This window comes from Odocoileus virginianus, chromosome 5, assembly GCF_023699985.2.
Source record: "Odocoileus virginianus isolate 20LAN1187 ecotype Illinois chromosome 5, Ovbor_1.2, whole genome shotgun sequence".
Classification (NCBI taxonomy): domain Eukaryota; kingdom Metazoa; phylum Chordata; class Mammalia; order Artiodactyla; family Cervidae; genus Odocoileus; species Odocoileus virginianus.
In genome coordinates, this window is record NC_069678.1 from 61,904,052 (window position 1) to 61,925,344 (window position 21,293).

General features: G+C 43.3%; 1 protein-coding gene across 5 annotated transcripts in view; it reads left to right on the top strand.

Moving 5' to 3' along the window:
- Nucleotides 1–21,293, top strand: part of JAK1 (Janus kinase 1) — a 243,824-nt gene that overhangs the window by 184,080 nt on the left and 38,451 nt on the right. For all 5 annotated transcript variants that reach the window (XM_070468032.1, XM_070468029.1, XM_070468028.1 and 2 more), the window contains 5 exons: nt 699–781; nt 6,607–6,805; nt 10,042–10,165; nt 16,738–16,891; nt 20,153–20,316. In XM_070468032.1, the coding sequence (XP_070324133.1) occupies nt 776–781; nt 6,607–6,805; nt 10,042–10,165; nt 16,738–16,891; nt 20,153–20,316 (647 nt within the window). In that variant the 5' untranslated portion in view covers nt 699–775. The remainder of the gene's footprint in view (nt 1–698; nt 782–6,606; nt 6,806–10,041; nt 10,166–16,737; nt 16,892–20,152; nt 20,317–21,293) is intronic.

A 21,293-nucleotide genomic window follows, 5' to 3' on the forward strand; every position in this document is an offset into this window, starting at 1 on the left:
CAAGGAAAGTTGTTAAAACAATACAGAGCTGTGTGAGGTGGTGGTTTTGGTGGTTAGTGGTAAGAATGGGACCAGGTACTTTAATTCTGCAGAACCAAGATGGTATTCTTGTTTAGTATGAATAAGGCTTTGAGGTGAGGTTGGGAAGTTGGGAGGGCCTTTATTTACTGCCCAAGTTTTCAAATAAAAATGTCTCAAAAAATATTTCGTGAATTGAAAGCATCATTGGTCAGATTTGTTCCCAGGCCCTCCTATCACCATACCATCTGCTGTTTCACTATTAAAATGAAGCCATGGCTAAGCTGGATTGGGAGTAGGGTGATTCTAAAGGAAGTGGAAATGGGAAATAAAAGTGCACCCCTTTGGGTATCCTCAACTGTTGTTCACAGCATCAGGGGAGAGGGAGGTTGTGGACAGAAAAGGTACATGGTCCTCATTCACATGGACAGGGCACTCTGTGCCACAAAGCAAAAGTCCCTGGCTTCTTTCTTGAAGCAGTGAAAATAATGTCTTGTTTGATTTTTATGCCCTAAGATGCCTCTCTGTCCTCATCAATGTTTTCCCTCCCCCCACTTCTTCCTCTGAAATGCTTTTTCCTGCCTGCTTTTGGTTTAGGCTGCTTCCTTAATGAAAGTGTTTTCTTATTTTCTGATGCAGTTACCTCTGCAGCTGATTTATTTATTTATCTTTGTTTTTAGCTCAGCTCTGAATGGGTTTTGGAAAGTAGAGACAAAAATCCAGTCTGCGTTTTAGGGGACATTGGACAGCCGGATAAATGCAGGTATGTTCATTTGCATATTTAAAAGAAAGACAAAACAGAAAATAGTCTCTATAAGGAATAATGAAACTGATCTTAAACTTGTAGTACCACCTTACTATAGCCACTTATTTTTCTATATTGTTATTTTAATTTTTCTTCATTCCAAATGAATGTGCTACTTTGGAGATTTTTTTTTTAACTACAGAATAATGGGAAGTATAAAGTCAAACTTCCCTCATAATTCCTCCTAGATATTCCCACTGTTACCAATTTATTGTCTGTTTTTCCAGATTGTACATATGCAACACCAGAAGGGTCATAATGTACATACTATGCTTTTTTCATTTTGCAGTGTCACAGACATCTTTCAGCCATTGGTTCAGTTAGGTTTATGTCACCTTAACAGCCTCTTTTGAGGGAGGTCACCATTATCTTCCTTACCTCCACCATAGTTTGGTCCCAGGATAAATAGCAGGGAGGGAACACAGCTCTAGCCATCAACAGAAAATTTGATTAAAGATTTACTGAGCATGGCCCCGCCCATAAGAACAAGACCTAGTTTCCCCCTCAGTCAGTCTATAACATCAGGAAGCTTCCATAACCCTCTTATCCTTATCCATCAGAGGGCAGACAGAAAGAAAACTACAGTCACAGAAAACTAACCAATCTAATCACGTAGACCACAGCCTCATCTAACTTAATGAAACTATGAGCCATGCCCTGTAGGGTCACCCAAGACGGACAGGTCATGGTGGAGAGTTCTGACAAAATGTGGTCCACTGGAGAAGGGAACGGTAGATGACTTCAGTATTCTTGCCTTGAGAACCCATAAACAGTATGAAAAGGGAAAAAGAGAGGACACTGAAAGGTGAACCCCCCGGGTTGGTAGGTGCCCAATATGCTACTGGAGAAGAGTGGAGAAATAACTCCAGAAAGAATGAAGGGATGGAGCCAAAGCAAAAACAACACCCAGTTGTGGATGGGACTGGTGATGGAAGCAAGGTCTGATGCAGTAAAGAGCAATATTGCATAGGAACCTGGAATGTTAGGTCCATGAATCAAGGCAACTTGGAAGTGGTCAAACAGGAGATGGCAAGAGTGAACGTCGACATTTTAGGAATCAGCGAACTAAAATGGACTGGAATGGGTGAATTTAACTCAGATGACCATTCTATCTACTACTGTGGGCAGGAATCCCTTAGAAGAAATGGAGTAGCCATCATAGTCAACAAAAGAGTCTGAAATGCAGTACTTGGATGCAATCTCAAAAACGACAGAATGATCTCTGTTCATTTCCAAGGCAGACCATTCAATATCACGGTAATCCAAATCTGTGCCCTGACCAGTAATGCTGAAGAAGCTGAAGTTGAACAGTTCTCTGAAGACCTATAAGACCTTCCAGAATTAACACTCAAAAAAGATGTCCTTTTCATTATAGGAGACTGGAATGTACAAGTAGGAAGTCAAGAAACACCTGGAGTAACAGGCAGATTTGGCCTTGGAGTACATAATGAAGAAGGGTAAAGGCTAACAGAGTTTTGCCAAGAGAATGCATGGGTCATAGCAAACACCCTCTTGCAACAACACAAGAGAATACTCTACACATGGACATCACCAGATGGTCAGTACCAAAATCAGATTGATTATATTCTTTGCAGCCAAAGATGGAGAAGTTCTATACAGTCAGCGAAAACTAGACCGTGGCTAGTTTTTGAGCTGTCAATTCTGAGTCAGTTCTGAGTTGACTGTGGCTCAGATCATGAGCTCCTTATTGCCAAATTCAGACTTAAATTGAAGAAAGTAGGGAAAACCATTAGACCATTCAGGTATCACCTAAGTCAAATCCTTTATGATTATACAATGAAAGTGAGAAATAGATTTAAGGGACTAGATCTGATAGAATGCCTGATGAAATGTGGATGGAGGTTCGTGACATTGTACAGGAGACAGGGATTAAGACCATCCCCAATAAAAACAAGTGCAGAAAAACAAAATGGCTGTCTGAGGAGGTCTTACCAAATAGCTGTGAAAAGAAGAGAAGCAAAAAGCAAAGGAGAAAAGGAAAGATATTCCCATTTGAATGCAGAGTTCCAAAGAATAGGAAGGAGAGATAAAAAGTCTTCCTCAGTGATCAGTTGAAAGAAATAGAGGAAAACAATAGAATGGGAAAGACTAGAGATACCAAGGGACCATTTCATGCAAAGATGGGCTCAATAAAGGACAGAAATGCTGTGGACCTGACAGAAGCAGAAGATATTAAGAAGAGGTGGCAAGAATACACAGAACTGTACAAAAAAGATCTTCACAACCCAGATAATCACTACGGTGTGATGACTCACCTAGAGCCAGACATCCTGGAATGTGAAGTCAAGTGGGCTTTAGGAAGCATCACTACGAACAAAACTAGCAGAGGTGATAGAATTCCAGTTGAGCTATTTCAAATCCTAAAAGATGATACTGTTAAAGTGCTGCACTCAATATGTCAGCAAATTTGGAAGACTCAACAGTGGCCACAGGACTGGAAAAGGTCAGTTTTCATTCCAATCCCAAAGAAAGGTAATGCCAAAGAATACTCAAACTACTGCACAATTGCACTCATCTCACACGCTAGTAAGGTAATGCTCAAAATTCTCCAAGCCAGGCTTCAGCAATACATGAACCATGAACTTCCAGATGTTCAAGCTGGATTTAGAAAAGGCAGAGGAACCAGAGATCAAATTGCCAACATCCGCTGGATCATTGAAAAAGCAAGAGAGTTCCAGAAAGATATCTACTTCTGCTTTATTGACTATGCCAAAGCCTTTGACTGTGGATCACAATTAACTGTAGAAAATTCTGAAAGAGATGGGAATACCAGACCACCTGACCTGCGTCTTGAGCAACCTGTATGCAGGTCAGGAAGCAACAGTTAGAACTGGACATGGAACAACAGACTGGTTCCAAATAGAAAAAGGAGTACATCAAGGCTGTATATTGTAACCCTGCTTGTTTAACTTATATGCAGAGTACATCATGAGAAATGCTGGGCTGGATGAAGCACAAGCTGGAATCAAGATTGCCAGGAGAAATATCAATAACCTCAGATATGCAGATGACAGCACCCTTGTGGCAGAAAGTGAAGAACTAAAGAGCCTCTTGATGAAAGTGAAAGAGGAGAGTGAAAAAATTGGCTTAAAGCTCAGCATTCAGAAAACAAAGATCATGGCATCTGGTCGCATTACTTCATGGCAAGTAGATGGGGAAACACTGGCAGACTTTATATTTTGGGTTCCAAAATCACTGCAGATGGTGACTACAGCCATGTAATTAGAAGACGCTTACTCCTTGGAAGGAAAGTTATGACCAACCTAGACAGCATATTAAAAAGCAGAGACATTACTTTGCTAACAAAGGTCTGTCTAGTTAAGGCTGTAGTTTTTCCAGTAGTCATGTATGGATGTGAGAGCTGGACTATAAAGAAAGCTGAGCATCGAGGAATTGATGGTTTTGAACTGTGGTGTTGGAGAAGACTCTTGAGGGTCCCTTGGACTGCAAGGAGATCCAACCAGTCCATCCTAAAGGAGATCAGTCCTGGGTGTTCATTGGAAGGACTGATGTTGAAGCTGAAAGTCCAGTACTTTGGCCACCTGATGGGAAGAGCTGACTCATTGGAAAAGACCCTGATGCTGGGAAAGATTGAAGGTGGGAGAAGAAGGGGACGACAGAGGATGAGATGGTTGGATGGCATCACCAACTCAATGGACATGAGTTTGAGTAAATTCTGGGAGTTGGTGATGAACAGAGAGGCCTGGCATGCTGCAGTCCATGCGGTTGCAAAGAGTCAGCCATGACTGAGCAACTGAACTGAACTGAACAGCCTCATAGTGTTCCTTTGTGTTGATACTCTTAATTTTGTTTACCGAGCCCTCTCCTGTTGGACATTGTAGTTTCTTTTTCTATTTCAAATGGTCCCTCATCTTCTACATGTATAATTATGAATACTTTCCTTATTATATTTTTATGGTAAAAGGGTATGATACCATCTTTGAATTCTTCCCCTGCTATGTTTGTTCAGAGTCTTAAAGAGAAAGGTTTTTCTTATGTTATGAAGCAGACTCTAGCTACTCTTTTTCATCTCTCATTTTTCGTTGGAGGGTAGAGTTGGAAGCCCAGCGCTGGTTTTCTTGTTTGAGAGTTGATCTGAACCTTAAGATGAGTTACGAGCTAATCTTTCAGCCTGGTCTTGGAAAAAATTTGATCTTCAGATTTACTTTGGTGATTAGACAAGTAAAACCAAATGCCTCTTGGTTTGTGGCATTGAGGAGTACCTGGTTTGTGTCCTTCCTGTAAGTGTCTCTTCACCAGGGCAGCTAGTAGACTAAGCACAGGAGTTTGATGAAGAGAACTGACAGTGGCCCTCCTTCTATAGCTTGGTTTGGTCATTCCGCAAGCCCTGTGCTAGGCACCGATACAGAGATGGACAGCATTGTGCTCGTCCTTAAGGAACTCAAAGCACGTGGGATGGAGAGAAGGACAGACATGAGAATAAGAGGATCGTAGTTCAGCGTGCTCAGTGCAGTGTGGTGAGTGTGAGAGACGGCATCTAACTCAGGGGGTGGAGAGGTGGGGTGGAGATTCAGCGGAGGCTTCCTGCAGGAGGTAATATCTGAGCTGAGTTCTAAAGAAAATTGAAATTTGTCATGAAAGGAATAAGGTGCGAAGGTACTCCTGGTGGAGGATCAGCCTGAGCAAAGGCAGGAAAATGAGAAAAATTACGTTGGTGGTGGGTGGACTAGGGGGTGGGTAATAGGAAGATGGCAGCTTTGTGGATTTCAAGCCTGAAGGAAGAGACTGAGGGTGATGTGAGATGAGTCCCATGAAGCTAGCTAGCCTGTTGAGGGAAGGCCTCTGTTAGGAGCTTAGAGCTGGTTTCTAGATTAATGGGGAATCTTTAGAGGATCTGATGTGTGCTTTGGGGGCTAAGTGAAGGTGGGCTTGGTAGGCAGGAGGAAAGGAGGAACCTGGGGTCAGAGAAGTTAGTTTGAGGCCTTTGATGTTGGGGTGAGGGGGAGAAAGAACACCTGAGACTTTCTCTAGTTCCCCCCTCTTTTCTCTCTGCACCCAAGGTTAAGTTGCTGAGGTTGTCTCTTTGATTCTAGTTGTTCTCCCCACCAAGGGGGCTCAAGTGAGTAACTTATTTGCAAACTTCTCACCAGTGGGTTCTGATCTTTGAAAGCAAGGCTTCTCGCTCACATTCTGGTGCCACAGAGTGCTGCCCATCGACCTCCCCGTCTGTGAGGTGAAGGGGCCTGGCTGCACTCATTAATTCTCATGTTCTGTCCATGTGGTTTATGAACACGAGTCTGTAGTCCTTTAGTGTGCACTGTCTCAGAGCCAGCCCTGAGTGAGATTCTAGGGGCATGAAGTAAGGATAGTTAATGCCCTCACTGAGCTTGTCATTTACTGTGAGATAGACATAAAATTAAAAGGCAGTGTAATTTGTGCCAGTAGGTCCAGTGGCAGCAGGAATATTAGTAACATTAACATCAGTGGTTCCAGAATGAGGCCCAATTTTCAGCTACAACTTGTGTGGAAATAGAGAATATAAATTTATGTCATGTCTACATCACTCTGATTTTTGAGAATATGGTCTTAGAATAATTTATTCATTAGGGTGCATAATTGATTACCTTCCATGGTTGCTTCTGCTGTAAGTTCCCATGCGTTTGATTTTCAGGGAGGGAAGGGGCAGGAGGGAGGTCCTTATCTAATAACCACATCTTTCTCCTTGCTTCCCTTCAAAACACTCTTTGACCAACTTTTAGCACCTAGAATGACCATGTAATCTCATTTTCCTTCCACTCCAGTATCTAAATATAAAAGAGGACTGCAGTGCCATGGCCTTCTGTGCTAAAATGAGGAGCTCCAAGAAGGCGGAGATGAATCTGGAGGCCCCTGAGCCGGGGGTGGAAGTGCTCTTCTACCTGTCGGACAGGGAGCCCCTCCGGCTGGGCGGCGGAGAGTACACGGCGGAGGAGCTGTGCATCCGAGCGGCGCAGGAGTGCTGTGAGTACCAGCGGCTGCCCGGGCAGGCCCCGGTCCCTGCCCCTGGCAGCTCCACCGGGAGGTGGGCCGGGGGTGGGGGGGGCTGGGTTCTGCGGCTCAGCTGTTCTGCCCAGCCTCAGCCACTGACTGGCATTCAGCCTTAGGCCAGTGAATTTAATTCTAAAAATTTCACTGCTTACTGTCTTCACTGCAAAGTGACTTATTCCTTCTTTGTCATTAATGGGGTCTGAGAAAATGATGCTTAGTTTTCTATTTCCCCTGTACCTATGAAATTGGAATGTCAGCACTAAATGAATAAAGCACAAAGTTAAACAAGCTCAGTAAGTACCATCTCTCAATATGTTAATAGTTTCAAACTTCTGAAAAGTGTGATCTATCCTTAGGCTGCCATGGCCTGCCTCTTTTGTGCCTGACACCCTCCTCCCCACCCCAGCGATATTGTGATGCTAAATTGAAGTGAGAAGTTAAGTGTCACTTTGTGGCTTGGTCAGATTGCCAAGTTGTGAAAAGGAAGGACAGTGAAGCTGTGAACAACACAATCCTTTTTTTATATTTATATATTTTTAAGTGAAGCTTCTCTTACTAAAGTTAGCCTATTGCCCTCAGAAGGTGGGAAACCAAACTAACAAAATAAAGCCACTTTCATTAGCCTTTAAACCTTGGGGTCGTTGGCAGTTTTTGCCTACCTGCTTTTAAATGACAGGTAAAGTTAATTGATAGAAACTGAAAGATCTAATCCATTTGGAGCTTGGTGATGGTCGTACAGCTTTGTACAGCTGTTTTTAAAAAAATCAGTTCATTTCATCATGGTGGATTCACTAGCTGTGATGGCAGGTAGCCTGATTCCATACTTTACTTACTTCATCTTTAGTCCTCAGAGCAACTCTGGGGACTATTACAATGGGGGTGGGGTGGGGGATTGTATGGCTGTTCCCGGAATAAGCTACCTTGTCTTAGAGCCAGCCCTGAGTTAGGTTTGTCTAGAAAACCCATTTTCTTTCTGATCTGTCTTTCTGCTTGAAATTCTTTAAATACCAGAGTTCAAATAAAAGGGAAGAAGTTGGTGTGACAGCAGCTTTAAAAGTATTTGTAATTATTAATAGCCAAACAACTAGATGTAAATTGGTGGTTCTAAGACATTTTTAAGAGATTTGGTTTATGGTGTTTATTCTCTTAGCCAAGCGTCTTGCCATTAGCCTGGCAGGTATAAACTTAGTTTGTTAGCAAGGATCATTTGTGCAGAATTGTTGGGCTGCAGTTAGTGAGAGGTTGAGGAATTGCTCTTTCAGGAGATGAGAGGGAGAGCCTGTGAATGTGCAGACAGACTCAGCCCCTCCATCCTGTTACTCTGGTCTCAGGGTCAGTTTGGGGCACCAGTATTTAAGCCCAGTCTGTAGAGGATGATTATTAGCTTTTGTAACCAACTCGGGATTGTTGCAGAAATTAATACATGAATATGAAATATCACAGATTCTTGTAGCTATTATTATTTTTATGGTACATGATGTTTTGGGGTCAATATTCTCATTTTTTTTACCAGTATAGATAGGATAGATTTTTGTTCTTTTATCTCTCTTTATTTTACCCTCCTTGGTGGCTCTATCTGGGTTTGAATGCCAGTCTTGCATTTTACTAGTTGAACAACCTTGAATCAGACTAAATCTCAGAGTTTCTTTATCTGTAAAATGGCAGAAATAATACATAACCACAGGAGGTATTAGGAGAATTAAAAGATAATAGATGTAGAGTATGTTAGGCTGATGCCTGATACTAAACCCTCAGTAAATGTTGGTGCTGTGTAGGTATTTTTGATCTTCCTTTTAAGTAGTGATATTGTCTCAATCAGACCTGGAATAGAGTTGTAGACTTATCTATTTGATTACAGATAAATTATGCTTCAAATACGTGTTTTCATATTCAAATGCAGATATCCATAAAGAAAAGCTAGGTTTCCAGACCAGTCCACAGAAGCCAGTTTATGAATGAAAATCCGTTGTTTACCTGAAATATAGTCCTAGTAATACTGGATCCAAAAGCCATTTACCATGGTTCCCAAGGGAAAAGCTCTTTGAAGTGTAGCTCCATCTCCTCTGCTACATGGAGTAGTGTAACTCTGAAGAAGTAACTCCCAAATAGCTTGAGAATCAGAAGTTGAGGTATTCAGCAGAAGCATGAAGAAGCCAAGAAACCTGTAACTTCTTAGTATGTGCACAGGAGAGCGTCCCTGCCTAGGTGGGCAGGGTCACTGGGGGTCCCAGTCAGTGTCGTCTGTCTTCACATATCTGAGTTGGGAATCAAGTGCCAGCTACCTCATGTTCCCCGCCTCCTCCTTTTTTTTTTTCCCCCACCATATAAGTTCATTGTATCTTTGTTTGAGGCCTGACCACACATGAAAATATCAACAATAATTGATTATTTGTAATCATTCTCCTACCCTCCCCTACACTTTTAGGTTACAGGTGTGTGTAATTTTAATCATGGGCTCAGAAGTTGAGTGGAAAGGTACTTTACTGGCTTCATCTCTCTAATCTCTTCTAACATTCTCTATCAAAGGAGGTGGTTAGTTGGATAGGGAGGCAAGGCTACCTGTTGTCAACAGTTATGTTCTTGCTAGTTGGCTGCTAGTAAAAGATACTTCAGTAACTATACAGAGTACCTTAAAAGTGTATTTACCATTTATGGTAATAGATTTTAATCATGGATAATCACTTTGGTTATTTATTCTAACACACATTTTACACGCTACTGCCAGGAACTTATTTGCATGTTTAATGTGTAATCAAAGTATGTTAGAACTGTTTAAACACTCTGTAGGAGCTGGATCAAGGATTTCTCAAATTCTAAGAGTGCTTCTCACTGTGATTAGCAAGGTGCACAACAGGTGGGGTCTGGGACTCTCTCAGATGGCCTTTTTTCTTTGAATCAGGATTTGGTAAGACTGTCACAGACACTGTAATGAGAAATATTATTAGACTTTTATTTTTAAACGGTTTTTTACCTGGTTTGCCAGGTGCTATAGCCCATATTCCTGGGGAGCCATGATTTTTTATTATTATGTTTAAAACTGCCTGACTGTGCATGGTTGGAAGTTGTATTTAGCCCTAAGAGGACGCAAATATGACTCGGATTCTTTCTGGATGAGAGAATCGCTGGTCTTTGCGTATGTGGTGCTGTGAAAAAAGATGGGCAGATCTATCTGTCTTTAATTTGCTGATCCCTTCTTTACTTTTACCCAGGTATCTCTCCTCTGTGTCACAACCTCTTTGCCCTGTATGACGAGAGCACCAAGCTCTGGTATGCTCCGAATCGCGCCATCACCGTTGACGACAAGACGTCACTCCGGCTCCACTACCGGATGAGGTACGGGTGCCTGCCAGTCTCTCCTGTGCAGGGACGCACGACCGTCAGCCTGGAGACCTAAGTCACTTACCAAGAGGCAGTGTAGTCATTTTTTGTAACCTGTAAGTTTTGTATTTGCTTGCTATGAGAAAGGACTTCTTCGGTATTTGGAAAACAATTCAAGATGAGTTTGATCACCTTCCTCTGTTGCATTTTAGAAAAGAAATCATTAAAAAGCAGAGGGTATTTTGAATAGAATTAGTACCTTACAGCAGAGTTTTTATTCAGCGAATTATGGTTATGAGTTTAATTTAGAGAGTTATGACCAGAAATTTTTTGAGAGAGATAGATGAGAATAGATAATATCAGCATATATACATAACCTAAGAATATTGTTTTTAGAGCTGTAGTTTGAGATTAATCTGTATGTTCTAGGTCATGGTATAATAAAATGTTTCTTAATATATAATCTGTATGTCTAGGCCATGGTATAATAAAATGTTTCTTAATATGTAATCCGTATGTATTAGCTCATTGTATAATGAGATGTTTCTTACTAGAGAGCTTGAGAAACACTGCCTGAAGTGGAAACCTAGAAATCCTAGCTTGGTCTTGTTCTAAAGAGGTGGGTGTTTCAATCCACTGCCTGAGGACTTTGGTCCAGTGGGGCTTTAATTTTTCTTCTAGTGAATATTTTGTCTTTGCTCCCATATTGTAGACTTTGTTAAGTGTCACATAGCCTCCTAAGGTGGCATAGTCAGTACTTCATCACTATAGTCTCTTGAGTTTACAAGCATGTTTGATCTGTATGTTGAATTGGAAGTGTGTGTATTAGATACTAGTGAACCACAAGCTTCCCTTTAGCTCAGTCGGTAAAGAATCTGCCTGCAATGTAGGAGACCTGGGTTCGATTCCTATGTTGGGAAGATTCTCTGGAGAAGGATGGCAACCCACTCCAGTATTCTTGCCTGGAGAATCCCATGGACTTAGCAAGTAAACCACCTGCCACCAGTTAACCACAGGTTCACACTTGTATTTATCAGAGAAGCTGATAAATAGGGTGAATCCTTTTTGAAAAGGATCTTAACGTACCTAGAGGGGATTTAGTCAGTGAGTTGGCTCAGGTGCTACTGGAACACAGGGTCATGTAGAACAGCCTGGGGATCTCAGAGGCTCTCCACAGTATCTTAACTGCTATTTCCGTTGAGAGGTCAGTAGAGTTATTACCATTCTGCAGTGGCTGGATGTTTTTCTCAGCGGAAGCTGAACCAGATGTACGTTCTTTGATAATCACCCTGGGCTGACTTTTCTCCTCCCTCCTTACTCACCCTTGGTCTCACCTTGAGAGGTGTGTGTCCTGTGAGATTTCCTGCCCCAGGTTTAGGGAAATGTTCATCCCACCCAGCTAAGCCTTCTGGCTAAATTTGGATTTATTTTTCAGAGTGTAATCTTGTTCCTGTGGTCTGGGGGTTGGCTCTGCAACGCAACATTGAAGCATGTATTTGTAGCTTGAAGTCTGGGAAGGAGGCTTGTCACTCAGTTCTGGTTCTTTCCCTCTAGGTTTTTAGACTCAGAGTCTAGAATGGTAGAATATGGGACTTCAAAGGGACCTGAGTTTGCCTTATTCAGCTCTTCCTGTTTTTTAGGTGGAAACTGATGTCCAAAAAAGACAAGTGAGTTACTCAAAGTTACATACATAGTGACTTGTCTTGTTAGCACTAGAATCCTCTTCGTTGGTCATGTGAATGCCTCATGATGAAAAACTGTCTTTGACAGCTCCCCATTTCTGTTGGGAATTCCCAGGTGGTGCTAGTGGTAGAGACCCGCGCCCCGCCCCACCCCCATTGCCAGTGCAGGCAATGTAAGGGACCCAAGTTTGATCCCTGGGTTGAGAAGATTCCCTGGAGAAGGGAATGGCAGCCCGCTCCAGCATGCATGCCTGGAGAATCCCATGGACAGAGGGGCCTGGTGGGCAGCAGACCACAGGGTTGCACAGAGATGGACACACACACACGTTACTGCTAGCTGCCAGGAAGTTCATGGCTGCCTCACTTTTGGCACCTTGACTTTGTACCTGACACTGCGCTTCAACAGGATATTGCCTTGTTACCACAAACTCTTTGAACTTGGAAAGAGTTTGAACTTGGAAAGATCCCACCCTAAGCTAAAATATTTGCATTACAGCAGACTACATAATTTTGAAACCTCATCATCTCACCACTAAAGAAGGTGTAATATGAAAATAAATGTTTGTGACTATTTCAGTGGAATCCCAGCTCTATTTTGGGCAGTATTTTTGTACTTTATAGTTTTCTGCTTTTAGGTAACTTTTTAGCTATTGTTTTATGATTTATCTTAATATAAGACAAACATACTCTTTATTCCTTTTAAGAAAAATCATATTTTCTTGCTTTTTATCTAAATGAATTTCACTGTCCATTAGTCAGGTTCTATAGAAACCTAAAGAGAATTTGTTGTATATAATATCTGTACATAAGCTTAGACTATGTAATCATCTGTAGTATAATTTTCTCAAGAACTTGCAAGGAAGGCATATCTCTCATTGGTGGGTCTATTTGTCTGATGATCCCTTCCTCCCTCCTTCCTTCTGGCAGTATTCTTCCATATCATCCTGCAAAGGAATATAGTCCATTATCATACTACATTTATTTAGGTCATCCTTAATTTTTTTCCATTAGCATGTTGTAATATCAGGAGTTGGTGGCCCAGGTTTAATAATTGATTTTGAAAGGAGTGTACAATTTCTGTCTTGAGGGTACTTACTGGTTTTGTCTTATTAGCAATTAGATAGGTGTTGATTTTTTTTCCCTGAAACATTTCCGTTGTTACACTTATTTATTTATTTTTCTTGAAGTATACTCAATTTGTAATTTGTTTCATATGTACAGCATAATGATTCAATATCGTTTTTAAAAGACTTACTTATTATTTGGTTGTGGGGGGTCTACGTTGCTGCACGCAGGCTTTCTCTAGTGGAGAGTGCGGGGCTGCTCTTTGTTGTGTGTGGGCTTCTCACTGCAGCGGCTTCTCTTGTGCAGTGTGGGCTCTAGTCACGCGGGCTTCAGTAGGCGGGGAGCGCTCAGTAGTTGAGGCTCCTGGGTTCTTAGAGCACCGGCTCAATACTTGTGGGTCACAGGCTTAGTTGCTCCATGGCATGTAGCATCTTCCCAGACCAGGGATCGAACTGGTGTCCCTTGCATTGCAAGGTGGAGTCTTAACCATTGGACCACCAGGGAAGCCCTGTGATTCAGTTTTTTTAATTTAAAGTTATTACAAAATAGTGGCTATATTGCCCTGTGCCATACAATAGTACAATATATCCTTGTTGCTTATGGAAGATGTTGATTTCAGCAGTCACTAATCTAAAGGTTTTTTCCATTTTATTGTCTTATTAAATAGAGAGCCATCAGTCTCTGACTATAGGCAACTTCCAGAGATCCAGCCTTGTTTTAGGCTCCCTTCAGCCTTTTGTAGTGAAGACATTGTACATTGCCTTATCTTGTTGAACATCTTACCAGAAGGCTTCTAAAGCAAGGCCGTTTTCACAGCACTCAGATGGCAACCTTGGAAAATGTCCTCGTTCAGCCCCGAGGGGGTATGCTGGGTGCGTGGCTCTTTGTCATAGAGACTCAGTGCGGATGTGGGAAATCCATGGTTCCTACTGGTTCAGGGAAAATCTGTCATCAATTCTGCTCTTTCAGACAGCTTCCTCCACCCTTGACATCCCTTTACTTCATTAGCCCAGGTAATCTTCCATGCGTGCTGCATGCTAAGTCGCTTCAGTCGTGTCTGACTCTCTGCCACCCTGTGGACTGGGGCCTGCCAGGCTCCTCTGTCTGTAGAATTCTCCAGGTAAGAATACTGGAGTGGGTTGCCATGTCCTCCTCCAGGGCTTCTTCCTGACACAGGAGTCGAACCCTCATCTCTTAATGTCTCCTGCATTGGCAGGAAGGTTCTTTACCACTAGCGCCACCTGGGAAGCCCAGAAGTGAAAATGTTAGTTGTTCAGTTGTGTCCAACTCTTTGCAACCCCATGGACTGTAGCCTGCCAGGATCCTCAGTCCATGGGAGTTTGCAGGCACGAATACTGGAGTGGGTTGCCATTTCCTTTTCCAGGGGGTCTTCCCGACCCAGGCATCACACCCACATCTCCTGCACTGGCAGGTGGATTCTTTCACACTGCACCACCTGGGAATCGAATCTCTTTGTGAGAGGCCTGCTTTGAGCCTTTGTGTGTGGAGTGCTTGGCACACAATTAGCACTTGGAAGCTCTAAGTTACTCTCTTCATCATCATCATCCCATTTAGACCTCTCACCTGTCTCCTCCCAGGCAGGACTCCCCAGAACTTAGAGTAGATCACTAGCTTATTGTATGAATGATGAAAATGCTCCATTTTGGAGTTCCCTCAGTGGTCGGAGGAGTCCGCCATGGCCTTGTCCCTCTTTTTCTGCCCCAGCTTCAGATTTCCTGCTTAGCTGCTGGAGCTGGTTCACCTCTTACTTTCTGCCTTCCCAGGGCAGCCAATCCTAGAGGAGTCCTGCTGTCCTGTGCTCTGTTCTGCCCTTGAAGAACAGGCTTCTCAGCCTGGGGGCAGCATGGATGCCAGCCTCTTGGGCAGCTGAGAGCTACAGGCTTCTACTTTCACATGGCAGGGTATGGACGGGGACAGTCCTGTAGCTATGGTTTATGCTGCATGTGGACTCTGTAGATATATGGCTTTTTTCTGCCTGAGAGATAGATGCCAAAGGCCACAATCAAGTTATTAGTCACTTTGGTAAGTTACATAAAATATGGGTTATGTAGAATCACTGGAAAGTTGTAAAATGTTGATTTTACCTTTAAAGTAACTTCTTACCCATCCTTTCCATTTTAATAACTACTTCTTGAATTAGGTCATTCATTTGCTGTTCGTTCATCCGACAAGCGTGTATTAAGCACCTGTTCTGTACCAGGCACTGGGGGTTTAGTGATGAGCAGGATAGCTGAGGCCTCTGCCCCACGAAGCTCACGGTGTTGCCCAGGTGGTTGCCATAGGCACCTGTTGCCTCTCTGCCTCTCTCGTTTCAGTCCATCTTCCAGGGGGATCCTGCCTCACATCAGCTTGGCTCGCGGGCTTTCCTGTGCCTTGTCCAGACTCCATAGCCTGCCTGGTGTTTGTTTGTTCTAGCCCCAACTCCCTCCCCACCCTTTACCCTCCCTGCTACTGCCCCTGGCAGTGCGGCAGCTTCTCCCTCCTTGGTCCTCCGTTGTGCCTTACCCGAGACTCTCCTGTTTAAGAAGAACTTAGCTTTGGGTTCACAGTGTTATTAGGTCCCCACAGAAGTGTTTTAATTTTAAGTCAAGAAAAAAAGTAATCCAGCCTGGATTATATTCAGCTTTATACCACCACAGTTGTTATGTTTATATTTACCTTTAATATTTTTGTTATGGAGGAAAGGAACACTGTGTGAGGTCCATGAAATTCACAGTGTAGCCCTATCTATGGGATGTGCCCTCTTGTCTGCTACTTTGAGGATGTTGTTGAATTTGACTGATTGCCTCTAGACAGGGGATTCACAGCAGGCAGGGGCTGTGCCTGAGAACCCCTTGCCTTCCAGAGCCTGGCCAGATCCTGCCTGCCCCAGGCTCTGCAGGATAGCTCTCTGACAGGTGTCTGGGTTCAATGGCAGCTCCTTTTGAGGAGGAGATTTTTATTTGTTCCTTCCTCATGCTGTCATGGTTTTTCCTCAGCACATGGGCATGTCAAGGGAGAGAGACCCAGGGACCTGCTGAGTCTGTAACCTGAAGCTGTCCTGGATCAGTTTGGCTTAGTCACCTTCATACCTTCCAGAATTCCTGGTGTTTCTCTTACAGATGGTGGAGAAAACAGGCTCTTGGTCTTAGGTCACCTACCCTCTTGGAACCTCAGTATTCCTCCTCTATAAAATGGAAGCAGTAAAACACAACTTGTACAATTGCTGCAAGCATTAAATAGCATGTATAAAGTGTTCATTAGGTCTGGGCACTGCAGCTGATGCTTGTAATAATGTTCATGTATTTCTTCTGTGTTAAAACTGTGTTCATTGTAAGATAAAAGTATCAGTAACAGCAATCTGAGAAATAGAAAACACTGCTGTATTAACTGTATATCTTGACTGTATGATGAAGCTAGATTTCAGAAATGTTAAACTTGAATGATGTAGGTCTTGGATTCAAGGTAGGCTGGCATCACTAAAGGTGGAGTGAGTGACTAGGCTAACATCTAGTTCTAGTCAGCAGTGTTTTCCTGTTTAGAAAGACACAGTGGGAAGTCCGAGGTGCTATCTCCGTGATCTTAAGGAAGTCACCTTATCTCCTTGAGTCATAGGCAAGGTTCTGGCAGGATGCTTTTCACAGAGTGATCGTAAGAATGAAAGAAAAGGACCTCATAAACAGTGAAGTGCTTACCCAGATGAAAGGTCTGTCTGTTTGCTTACTTCTCAGGGAAGTTTAGCCTGCGGCACTGATCACCCTGGGTAGAACCAGGACACCCCCTCCCGTGCACGCCAAGGTCCTCTTTCCCATGATTAACCTTCATCTTCCTGCCTTTCAGGTTCTATTTTACCAACTGGCATGGGACCAATGACAACGAGCAATCAGTATGGCGACATTCTCCAAAGAAGCAGAAAAATGGCTATGAGAAAAAAAAAGTTCCAGATGCAACACCTCTCCTTGACGCCAGCTCACTGGAGTATCTGTTTGCTCAGGTAAGACATTTGGGCCCAGGGGAGCCTGGAGATCGTGGGGTGGGTGAGACATGGCAGGGGTCAGATTCCCTGGTGCAGCCGACCATGGTAGCTGCTTAGATGCTTTATGACCTGTTTGATTGGTCGTTCTCGCCAACCCTGGACTTGCTGTGTGAGGGCAAGGGAAGGCAGTTCAGCATCCAGTGGGGGCTGGTTATCCCACTTGTGGGCCTTTCCCCATCCCTTGCTCCACTAACCCCATTCACTTCCTCTCTGTGGTGCCTCCTGCGCTGAGAGCAGAGGGAAGCTCTAAGTGAGGGAAGGCGTCATTGAGCAGGGCTGGTCATGAAGGTGCTTCTCAGCAGTCACAGAGGGCAAGGAGGTGGCTGCTCTGAGTCATAGCGGTGGTGAGTGGGATGGTTAGACACTAGAGAAGAGCCAGAAAGTGAAGTTCAAGTCACCTGAATTATATTAACCTGAGATACCTAGCATTTTTGTTTGTGTGCTTCCTGATTTTATCATGCAGATATGTACCGTGCACTTGTAGTATTTGAAAATATCTTATTCTGAGTGTCTGTGTACTTTCTGCTAAGCTGCTGCAGACTCTGTGGTGAGCAAGACAGACATGGCCTCTGCAAGCCCCAGATATTTAATTGAGTTGGACAAACAAAACAAGCAGATAAAATGACACATAGATAATACACAAGGAACTGTGATAAGTTCTATGAATGAAAAAGCTTTTGTCATAAGGAATATGGGGAGGGAGGTTTGAATGGGGAGAGCTAATTTAAATAGAATAATCAGTGGTCTCTTCAAAGAGGTGGCATTTGTACTGAACGTTGAAGAATAAAAAAGTGTCTGCAGTTCTCAGGGAGGAGTAGGGAAAGTATTTCTTTGGAGAGGAGCAAAGGTTTTCAAAAGCAGCACTGCTGACACTTTGGGCTGGGTAATTCTTTCTTGTAAGGCACTGGGCACTGTGGAATATTTATGCACACCCCTTGCCGCTCCTTGTATGCCAAGTACATCAGTGTTGTAGCAGTAGAGTTGGAGGGAAATGGATGGATCTGTGATTAATTTTGGAGATAGACTTGATATGACTTGCTGTTAAGTTGGATGTGGAAGGTTGAGGGTATTGGAAGGATCGAAGATGATTTTGAGATTTCTGTTTTGGGCAGTGTCTGACATATAATGGAGTGATTCCCTGCATAGGAAAGACTGGACGCAGCAGGTTGGGGAAGGGGGATTGGAAATAAGGAGCTCTCTTTCAGAGATACCTGTCAGATGTGCAAGTGGAGATTCCTGGTAGGAAGTTGAGTATGAGACTGGAATCCAGAGGAAAATCCAGCCTTCATTTAACTAATCATTGTTTCTAAACCTTTTTGTTGTTTTTTTCCCCTGTTACACTATCACTGTTACAAAACAGCCTCAAACATATTTCTGAATGTGTGTTCTCCTTATTTCCTTAGGATGTAGTTTTTCACATTTGGGTTTTGTGTCACAGTTGTCATCTGCTATACAGCTTTAGTTATTGATTGATTGCACTTTCCATAACACATCTGAGGAGTGGCCTCCAAGACTGCAGAGAAGTGAAACAGCACAGCCCTAGGCAGATACTGTGTGGAAAAAGTAAAGTGAACTGGCCATTTTCATATTGGCCTTTTTGAATTCAGACTCCCAGTTTTACACATATTCATGTCTGGGATTGATTCTTTTTACTTCTTTGAAAGAGAAAGTGTAAATAAAGAGTGCCCCATACTTCAGGAGTGAGTATGACATTAGAATCTGACATTTCAGAGCTTTAGGAATGAATTACTTGAGGTAGTTGTACAGCGATGTTTACAGAAAATCACAGCTAGACAAAATAGTTTTGAATTTTGTTCTCTTCCACACACACTGCTGGCAGAGGTGATTGTTGTTGATCCTCGGTAGTTTGCAGAAGTGGTCAGTGTCCTTTTCTTACTCAGAGAAACCAGAAGTCCTGCCTTGGCAAAAGGAGAATGGCAGTGGTGAGAACCCTTCATCCAAAACCCATTAAAGTTGCTTCAGGGAAAGCGAGTGTCTTCCTGTTGTAGGACCACCACCCCAGACTTCATGTCTGCCTCTTTCCAAGCTGGAGGAAGTCTGACAGTACCGTGCTGAGAGCTTGGTCCACTTGGAGCCGGCGAGAAGAGACCAAGTGTGACGGTGGCTTCGAGTTGCAGAGCTGCAGCCCTGTAGTCACATCTGGTCTGATACCCACCGCCCCCACCCCTCACCACACAGACACACACACACACACGCTCATGAGGTCCCCGGCACTCACAGCGCTATGTCTTTCTACTTGTCTTTGGCTTTGGTAATTACTTGAGGTTGTGTATTTCCAGTTGTTCTTCTTTCTCTCTTGGAGTCTCCATGAGATTAGGGATGTGGTTTGGTCTGTTGCTAGTACCTCGGATAATATCTGGCCCATCATTGGTTCTTGTTAGTCAATAATTAGCAACTGAGTGAGTGACGTTATTTAACCTTTTGGTGCCTTAGATGCCTCATCTGTTAGGCAGAGTTGGTGATGTTAGCATCCCCCTCATAGGGCTGTTGTAAAGATTAAATGAAATAGTGAATGAGAGGAACCTCGCACAGTGCCTAGCACTCAGGTCCGGGCTTAATAAAGGGGACTGAGCAGTGATGGTGTCGTCATTAGTCTGTACAAGACAGGTACGTATTGGCCACTGCTTTTTAGTTTTCATTTTTGTTTTCTGAAGCCCTCATGAACTCTTGGGATGTGTGGCATACCTCCATGAGTGAGGGGGTGTATTTTGAGGATATATTTCACCATTGGAGACTTTAACAGCAGATGTTGAAAAATATCACGTGTGGTCACGACCTAGTGTAGAATCTGGGATTCCTTCTCCTTTCTGTAAATCTATATCAGGAGGGACGGTGGGTGCTCAGTTCATTGTGGAGTTAACAAATGATCAAGCCCCAGACAGCTGTCACCTCCCATGCCCTGGTGCAGTCCAAGCCTAGTACATGCTACATTTTTTACCATCACTTCCATGGGAAGCCCTGTGGAGGGGCTTCATGACTTTTGAAGGAATGAATTAACCTGGGGAGAACATTTCCCAAGCCCTTTCATGCCCAACTATTGAGAAAGAGGTCTGGTGCCAGGGAAACTCTAAATCTCATTAGTCTCCTTGCTGTACTGCTTCTTGGGTAGCACTTCCCTGTGTGGGGAACCTTCCTCCTAAGATCAGAAATGCTTGAAACTTAAGCAGTGATTCATTTCTTCTCATCTCTGCTCCAAAGGGACAGTATGATTTGGTCAAATGCCTGGCTCCCATTCGAGACCCCAAGACGGAGCAGGATGGGCACGACATTGAGAACGAGTGTCTGGGAATGGCCGTGCTGGCCATCTCCCACTACGCCATGATGAAGAAGATGCAATTGCCAGAACTCCCCAAGGACATCAGGTAAACCTTCCTGTTGGCTGAAGAATTGATTGTGGGGATGGTGTTATTCTTATACATTCTCATACACCTCATTTGTTGGCTGACTACTGCTCTCTGCAGAGCCCAGCTTTTTTTAAAGATATTTATAATAAAAGGTAGTACAATTATAATTGTGTCCTGAATTTGAATGTTGGCTGACGACCTCAGAAATTTGTACGAAGTGAAAGTTCTGGGCTGGGTCACCAGTCAAATGAATGGCCCACATGCCCTCCCCCTTGCTCTCTGCCCATGCTGGACACTGGCATCTGTCCCTGCACTTTTTCCTTTTGTGCTGGATCTGTCCTAAAATCCTTCTTGATATAGCTCTAATACATTTCCAGCCTGTACTGGTTCACTGGAGAGCTGTTAATTCCAACGTGAAGCACGATCAACTGTTTACCTTAAGAAAATTGTATTTACTTAAAATGATCATTTGCAAGCAAGTCCTTCTGAAGGAATATTCAATCTGTATAACTTCCACCTATCTATGAAACACTAATATAATTTTTATTTTATTTTTTTGGCCATCCACCCATCATGGGGGAAATCTTAGTTCCCCAGGCAGGGATCAGACTGATGCTCCCTGCAGTGTAAACACAGTCTTAACTATTGGACCACCAGGGAAGTCTGGAAATATAATTTTTAAATCGATGCACTATTGTGTTTGTCCCAAGACAAGTCATTTTGAAGAGGGGATTATTTCTAGCCATGTTATCTGTGATAGGTGGCATGTGCCTTTTTGTAAGGTTACATCTTGTATCTCCTTGCCCTTGACCAGAGTCTGGAGCAGGTCACGAGTTGCTCCTCAGAAATGCAGGGACTGGTGAGATACATGCCACACTGCTTTCTCCTGTTTCTGTGGCATTTGCTCTGGGCACCTCCTCTTTATTTTTGCATGAGGCTAAAGTTAAAAATAGCTCTCCTCTGACCTTCCCCTCTGTTACTTTAATCTAAATAAG